Source organism: Triticum dicoccoides, chromosome 5A (genome assembly GCF_002162155.2).
Source record: "Triticum dicoccoides isolate Atlit2015 ecotype Zavitan chromosome 5A, WEW_v2.0, whole genome shotgun sequence".
Lineage (NCBI taxonomy): Eukaryota > Viridiplantae > Streptophyta > Magnoliopsida > Poales > Poaceae > Triticum > Triticum dicoccoides.
In genome coordinates, this window is record NC_041388.1 from 108,131,254 (window position 1) to 108,138,643 (window position 7,390).

Genomic DNA, 7,390 nt, shown 5'->3' on the forward strand with positions numbered 1-7,390 from the left:
AGCATACTAACTTAGCCGCGCGCAGCATATTTTTTTTTCATGAATATGTATAATTGTGTGTCGTCTCATTGATAGGGGAGAGAAAATACAGGGTGCAACTCCTGGTAATGCGCACAAGCTGGAGTCACAAAAACCGGCACATCAGGTTCATGTTACAAGTACTTCCTCCGTCTCAAAATAACTGTCTCAATTTTAATATAATTTTGTGCTAAACTTAGTATAAAATTGAGACATTCGAGACAGAAGGAGTATAATTTTATCTAAGCCTTTGGCTCCGGTGCAAGCTCAGAGTGTGCCTTTGATGTCATGGCCGCATACCGTCGAAGACGAAAGCGTTGCACATGCCGGTGGATGACGCAGTCGTGACCTCACATCAATTGAAGAAGGCCGTTGTGCCGTCTGATGGTCAGATGTTGAGGTGGAAGCACGACAGAATTTTCATGCCCAGTGGTGTGGGAGAAAATGCACCCGAGAAAGAAGGTGATGCATGATTTCATTCTCCTCGAACCAAGGAGCGCAGAGCAAAAAAAATTGATGTTAAGCAAGGCCCAGCACTTCCAGATTATGCGCTAGGACGACGCCAGGATGGAACAAAAGTGCCATGACGGAGCAGAGGAAGAGGGTTACAGTGTAGATGCCACTAGCGAACCCCTTCCGGAAAAAATCCAAAACAAACCTTAAATTTGTAGACGAAAGCACATCGAACTTTCAGATGTTGAGGTGGAAGCACGACAGAATTTTCATGCCCAGTGGTGTGGGAGAAAATGCACCCGAGAAAGAAGGTGATGCATGATTTCATTCTCCTCGGACCAAAGAGGGCAGAGCAAAAAAATTTGATGTTAAGCAAGGCCCAGCACTTCCAGATTATGCGCCAGGACAACACCGGGATGGAACAAAAGTGCCATGATGGAGCAGAGGAAGAGAGTTACAGTGTAGATCCCACTAGCAAACCCCTTTCGGAAAAATTCCAAAACAAACCTTAAACTTGTAGACGAAAGCACATCGACTCTCAGATTCCAGTCTGTTTTGAACCCTGAGCGAGTTAACAAAGAGATTGTTGACATGGCAGGTTTTTTTTTGAGCAATGTTGACATGGCAGGTCTGGCTGCGGCCGAAGGCGACTGGGCCAGCCCACCAGGAGCGAAGCGTGTTTTTCTTTTTTGTAACGCGAGGCTTAAAACTATCCATAAAACCGAGACTCACGAGGAATCAAACTTGGGACCGGGTGCTTCTAAACTACTCCCACTAACCACTCTAACTGATAACTTTTGGTTATAAATGAGAAGCGCAAAATATTTAACTACACAACGCAATGTCGAGATTTGGAACATTTTATTAAAAATTATCAACAAGTTTGAAATCTGAATATTCTTAAAAAAAATTCCACACGATTTTGCAGAAATGCGATTTTTTTAATTACAAACAGTTTTTGAAAAACACAAAGAAATATTGAAAACGTGAACCATTTTTTAAATCCCTGAATTTTTTTAAGTGGCAATATTTAAAAAATGAACAAATTTTTTGAAAACACGAAAAAAAAATTAAACCTGAAAAATTAAAGTGCGAACAATTTTTCAAAACAAGACAGTTTTTAAACATAAACATTTTTTGTAAAAGTGGGAACAAATTTTGAAATCTGAACAGAAATTTAAAGTTCAAACACTTCCTAATTTTTGAACAAATGGGAACAAATTATCAGAATTTGTTCGCATTTCAAAATTTTGTTCAGGTTTCAAAGTAGTGTTTTTTCAAAAAGTGTTTGTGAATTTCAAAAATGGTTCATGTTTTCAAAATTAGTTTATGTTTTCTAAAGAAGCTCGTGATTCCAAAAATTCCAGAAAATGTTTGGATTTCAAAATTGTTGACAATTTCTAAGAAAACATTTCGAAAAATTTCAGAAATGTTTTTAAATGTCGATGATGCGGTATGTGGTCAAATATTCTTTGCGCTTCGTATTGATCACCAATACCCATCAGTTAGAGTGGCTATCAAGACGAGTTCGGCAGCAGGTTGCAAAATCGATTCCCCGTGCTCTCTCTTTTTTTTTCAAATTTTTAACTCACGTGTTACGGAAAAGGTGGGCCAGCCCAGTCGCGCTCGGCCACAGCCAACTATCCCAGGTTTGAGCTGCCATGTTTGGGACCCCTCAAAGTTTAAAATAGACCAAAACGCGTTCAAGGTTTAAAATAGACCGAGATTAAAGAGTTTGATGTGCTAATTTCAGGAATTAGAAGTTTAGGGTTTGAATTGTCTTTTGTCTGCAAGTTCAAGGTGAAGGATACAAATCTTGTAGGAAATATTTCTTTGAAGAATAAATTTCTATTCCTATATAGGATAGGAAACAATCCTTCAAATTTCAGTTCAAAGGAATCATAGAAATAGGAACCGATCCTTCTCATTTTAGTTCAAAGGAAAAAAACATTAGACACTCAATTTTAGGAACCAATCCTTCTAATTTCAAATCAAAGGAAAAAAACATACTGCACTCACTAAAAAATCCTATCCTTAGCCTATAGGAATGAGACACGTCTTTCGGAGAATGAATTGATTTTCCTTCATCAAAGCTAGGTTCTCCAATCGTAAAAGGGGCCAAAAGATCAAAGTACTAAGGCTAGTCATAGTGGGAGTAACTTAGCTAGTAACATAGCACACTCCAAAAATTTTTTGCTTATATGGCAAATATTTAATGTGAGGTGGTAACATAATATGTTACTGTAACATAGCGCTAGACAAGATGAGTCTACAAACTAATAAATAAAGTCATCTATGACACTACTATCATGTTACTTTGCATTATGAAGGTAGTAACTTAGACTAATATCATGGTGTGGGGGCGATCTGAAGATAGCCAGAGGCAGAACTCACCGGTTTCGTCGTCCACAGCCTGATCCTGGCACCTTCATCTGCCTTGCGACGACCCACGGCATAAAATTTGACACTCCGACCACTCAGTCCAGTGAACTCCAAAACAACAGAGTAACCAATCCAGTAAATAACTCAACAAAAAAGAACAGCACAGGAGTAAGAAAATATAACAATGGGCAGCAGAAATACCAACGAACTAGAATAATATATTACTTAGACGTGACATCGTGGCCCATTTAACCCACGAATGTTCCAACTCGCACTGGAATAACTCCGACCACCCGGAGCGAAACAATAACCATCACAACCTCAAGTCTCAGATGACAGACACGACATAATAATACTGTAACTAGCAGCAGGCTTCACCGCCTCTGTCACAGAACATCGACTGTTTAGTCAACCTCCTCGATCTTGGGGCCAGGGCCGCCGGACGCAGCTGGGGTATCGTCGTCCATGCCGCCCTCCATGTCAGCACCAGCACCCTGGTACATCTTGGCGATGATGGGGTTGCACAGGGCCTCCAGCTCCTTCATCTTGTCCTCGAACTCGTCCGCCTCAGCAAGCTGGTTCGTGTCCAGCCACTGGATGGCAGCATCAATGGCATCCTCGATCTTCTTCTTGTCGTCCGCCGGCAGCTTGGAGGCGATCTTCTCGTCCTTGATCGTGTTGCGCATGTTGTATGAGTAGTTCTCCAGGGCGTTCTTGGACTCCACCTTCTTCTTGTGTTCCTCGTCCTCGGACTTGTACTTCTCAGCCTCCTGGACCATCTTCTCGATCTCCTCCTTGCTCAGCCTGCCCTTGTCGTTGGTGATGGTGATCTTGTTCTTCTGCCCAGTCGTCTTGTCCTCGGCAGACACGTTCAGGATACCATTGGCGTCGATGTCAAAGCAGACCGTGATCTGGGGAACTCCCCTGGGAGCAGGAGGGATGCCAGACAGCTCAAACTTGCCAAGAAGGTTGTTGTCACGGGTCCTGGTCCTCTCACCCTCATACACCTGGATGAGCACACCGGGCTGGTTGTCCGAGTAGGTGGAGAAGACCTGCTCCTTCTTGGTGGGGATGGTGGTGTTCCTTGGGATCAAGACTGTCATCACACCCCCGGCTGTCTCCAGACCAAGAGAAAGAGGGGTGACATCCAATAACAGCAGGTCCTGGACCTTCTCGTTGCCCTCTCCGCTCAAGATGGCAGCCTGGACAGCAGCCCCGTAGGCAACAGCCTCATCAGGGTTGATGCTCTTGCACAGCTCCTTGCCGTTGAAGAAGTCCTGGAGAAGCTGCTGCACTTTGGGAATCCTGGTGGAACCACCGACAAGGACAACATCATGTACAGTGCTCTTGTCCATCTTTGCATCCCTGAGACACTTCTCCACAGGCTCCATACACTTCCTGAACAGATCCATGTTCATCTCCTCAAACCTGGCCCGGGTGATGGTGGAGTAGAAGTCAATGCCCTCAAACAGCGAGTCAATCTCAATGGTGGTCTGCGCAGTGGAGGAGAGAGTCCTCTTTGCCCTCTCACAGGATGTCCTCAGCCTCCGAAGAGCTCTCGGGTTGCCACTGATGTCCTTCTTGTTCTTCCTCTTGAACTCCAAGACGAAGTGGTTGACCATCCTGTTGTCAAAGTCCTCACCACCAAGATGAGTGTCACCAGCTGTGGCTTTAACCTCAAAGATACCCTCCTCAATGGTGAGAAGAGAGACATCAAAGGTACCACCTCCAAGATCAAAGATGAGGACATTCTTCTCACCAACACTGGAAGCCTTCTTGTCAAGACCATAAGCAATGGCAGCAGCTGTTGGCTCGTTGATGATACGAAGGACATTGATGCCAGCAATGACACCAGCATCCTTGGTAGCCTGCCTCTGCGAGTCATTGAAGTATGCAGGTACAGTGACAACAGCATTCTTCACAGTGCTGCCAAGGAAAGCTTCAGCAATCTCACGCATCTTGATGAGAACCATAGAAGATATCTCCTCGGCTGCAAACTGCTTCTCCTCACCCTTGTACTGGACATTAATCATAGGCTTGTCACCAGGTCCAGCAACAACCTTGAAGGGCCACAGCTTAATATCACTCTGGACAGTAGAATCGGTAAATCTCCGGCCAATGAGACGCTTGGCATCTGCATAAAAGAGTTTACGTCAGAAATGCATAAAAAACAAACTAAAAAGTAAACAGTTGTCATTATATGAAAAGTTCATTCACAGACAGACTTGGGCAGAAAACATGGTAAGTATTTAAACGGGCTGGAAATAGGGCTGTATCTAAGAGGACCATTATCCAATATTAAACAGTTATCATAAGCAAAGTAATATAAACAGGTAGTATATAGTAATTAGAGGCTCATTATGAGCAGCCAGTGTAGCAAAGTTTCGTTCCCCCTCATTTTTTGCCATGTTTTGAGACACAGAATCACAAAAAAAAGCAAAAAAGTCAGATGCCAAATGGTATTTAGTGTAAAAGCATGGATGCATTCATCAACATTGCATTAAACAAATCAACATAAACTTGTCATGCAATCTCAGCCGAAAGATGGTGATCTTGTTTATAATAATCACAGTGATTCAGCAAATGGGATTGTTTGCATCACAGATTGCACAGCAACAAAAACAGGTTCAGCATTTCAGTTTTCAGAATTCAAAAGTTGAATTATATAAAAATATATCAACAGTAAAAATAGCAATGGGAGATCAGATGGTAGTGCATGATGTAAGTTGATCATCACAGTGAATACTGAAATGTGGTATGGTTATGATATCATCACTTCTCCCATCAAGAATGAACCAGACAAAAATGAACCAGTACAACAAAATCCAGTAGGTAACAAAAAATGCAATGAGAGATTGAGCTGCAGATTGTTCAGATTGAAAACCATGAAAGCTATGGGCACATTTAGCTTGCTACCCTATTTTGCCACATCTAAAATTAGACGGGCAAAAAAGGAGCAAATCACAAGGAATTCGCCCAATTCCGCTTCACAAAACATGGTAGCAAACTTATGGCCCAAAGCCATCCATCATAAATTCAGCAGAAAAGCGCTTGGATTTTATTTCATCATCAATCTGCTAGCTCTAGAAATAAAACAAATACACCAATAATAACTAATTCAAAAGATAAAGCTACACTAATTGGTGCAGAACTGCTACAAAGAATGAGAATCAATGAAGAGTGCAGTGAACAACAAGCCTGTCATGCAACCAAGTGGGATTTGATAAAGAATCGTTTCAATCCACAATCCGCTAGAATTATTCTCCAACAGAATAGCTAATTGACAATGTAGATTTAAATCATGTTAACCAGACACACTTGGCAAGACAAAGCAATCAAACCCTATAATAACATTAATAATATAGATATCATCCGAGTCACATGCCAATGAAGTGTAAAATAACTCACTGTCCAGATCTACTTTAAACAAATAGACTAAGTGGGACCAAACAATTAACAAGATCCAACTGCGCAAGTCATATATGTTTATACTAATAGATCTGAAACCTCAATACCAACCAGCTAACAGCTACCTCTAGTAACAAACCGTTGGCAGCACGGATCTAAGCGACCAAGACCAATAATATATATCAGACTAGAACACATGCGAATAATACTAAAACACACTAAACAGAGTAGATCCGAGGTAGAGTGCTAATCACTTTATGAAAACAGTAAACAGATCTGAGCTTGTAACGGATGCAAGGTAAAGAGACGCTCACCGAAGACGGTGTTGATGGGGTTCATCGCCACCTGGTTCTTGGCGGCGTCACCGATGAGGCGCTCGGAGTCGGTGAAGGCGACGTACGACGGCGTGGTGCGGTTGCCCTGGTCATTGGCAATGATTTCGACTCTGTCGTGCTGCCACACGCCGACGCACGAGTACGTCGTGCCGAGGTCGATGCCGATCGCCGGCCCATCGCCCTTCGCGGCCATCTCTCGCGCTCCGGAGAACTTGAAGCTCTCTAGGGTTTTCTTCCGGAGGAGAAGAAGCGGCGGCGGGTTGAGGAGGAGGGGGAGGACTAGGGTTTGAAGAGCAAGAGTAGAGGAGGCGGAACCGGGGATTTTGTAGGACGGAAGAGGGCTCGTGAAACTCTAAAGGTTCTTGGGCTGCGGGTCGGGATATTAGGCCAACTCCACCGCGCGACCCTATCCTGTCCATTCCTGTCCGTTTGAGATAAAATAGATAAATAAGACGACCCAGCGGCAAACCCCATTTTGCTTTTTCATCTGTTTCGTGTCCGTTTCACCCCATCCCTGGACCAAAGTTGGTCTCGTTTCGAGCCCAAAGCGGACGCAGCTCGTCCGCTCGTGTCCGGCCGGGCCCATATGTCAACCTCTCTCCCACCTACCCCGCTTTTCTCTCTCTCCTCTCTCTCCCCCACCCCTCTCTCTCTCCTTCCTTTCCACCCACCTCCCCACCAACCGTGGCACAGCGACGAGCACACCGGGGCGTGACGGCATGCGTGTACAGCGGCGCGGGGCGGCGGGCGCGGCGGCGGGTGGGCACAACAGCGTGACGGCGCGGGACGGGCAC

At 44.2% G+C, this 7,390-nt stretch overlaps 1 protein-coding gene and 3 non-coding genes across 4 annotated transcripts; all 4 read right to left on the reverse strand.

The window, feature by feature from the left end:
* Positions 1-3,046: 3,046 nt before the first annotated feature.
* Positions 3,047-6,937, reverse strand: LOC119299807 (heat shock cognate 70 kDa protein 2-like). The gene is made up of 2 exons (XM_037576953.1): positions 6,576-6,937; positions 3,047-4,987 (listed from the first exon to the last, which is right to left on the reverse strand). The coding sequence occupies exons 1-2, from the start codon at positions 6,787-6,789 to the stop codon at positions 3,258-3,260; spliced, it is 1,944 nt and encodes a 647-aa protein (XP_037432850.1). The 5' UTR covers positions 6,790-6,937; the 3' UTR covers positions 3,047-3,257.
* LOC119304686 lies at positions 5,175-5,318 on the reverse strand. The gene has a single exon (XR_005148408.1). It is a non-coding gene; the product is annotated as a small nucleolar RNA F1/F2/snoR5a (small nucleolar RNA).
* On the reverse strand, positions 5,380-5,463 carry LOC119304512. The gene has a single exon (XR_005148327.1). It is a non-coding gene; the product is annotated as a small nucleolar RNA Z196/R39/R59 family (small nucleolar RNA).
* On the reverse strand, positions 5,550-5,636 carry LOC119304511. The gene has a single exon (XR_005148326.1). It is a non-coding gene; the product is annotated as a small nucleolar RNA Z195/SNORD33/SNORD32 family (small nucleolar RNA).
* Positions 6,938-7,390: the final 453 nt, after the last annotated feature.

What these genes read in the sequence shown, in the direction of transcription:
- LOC119299807 (XM_037576953.1), bottom strand. Translation starts at nt 6,789, where the DNA reads ATGGCCGCGAAGGGCGATGGGCCGGCGATCGGCATCGACCTCGGCACG. An exon ending in CCCCATCAACACCGTCTTCG is followed by an intron (nt 4,988 to 6,575) that starts GTGAGCGTCTCT and finishes TCTTTTATGCAG; the next exon opens with ATGCCAAGCGTCTCATTGGC.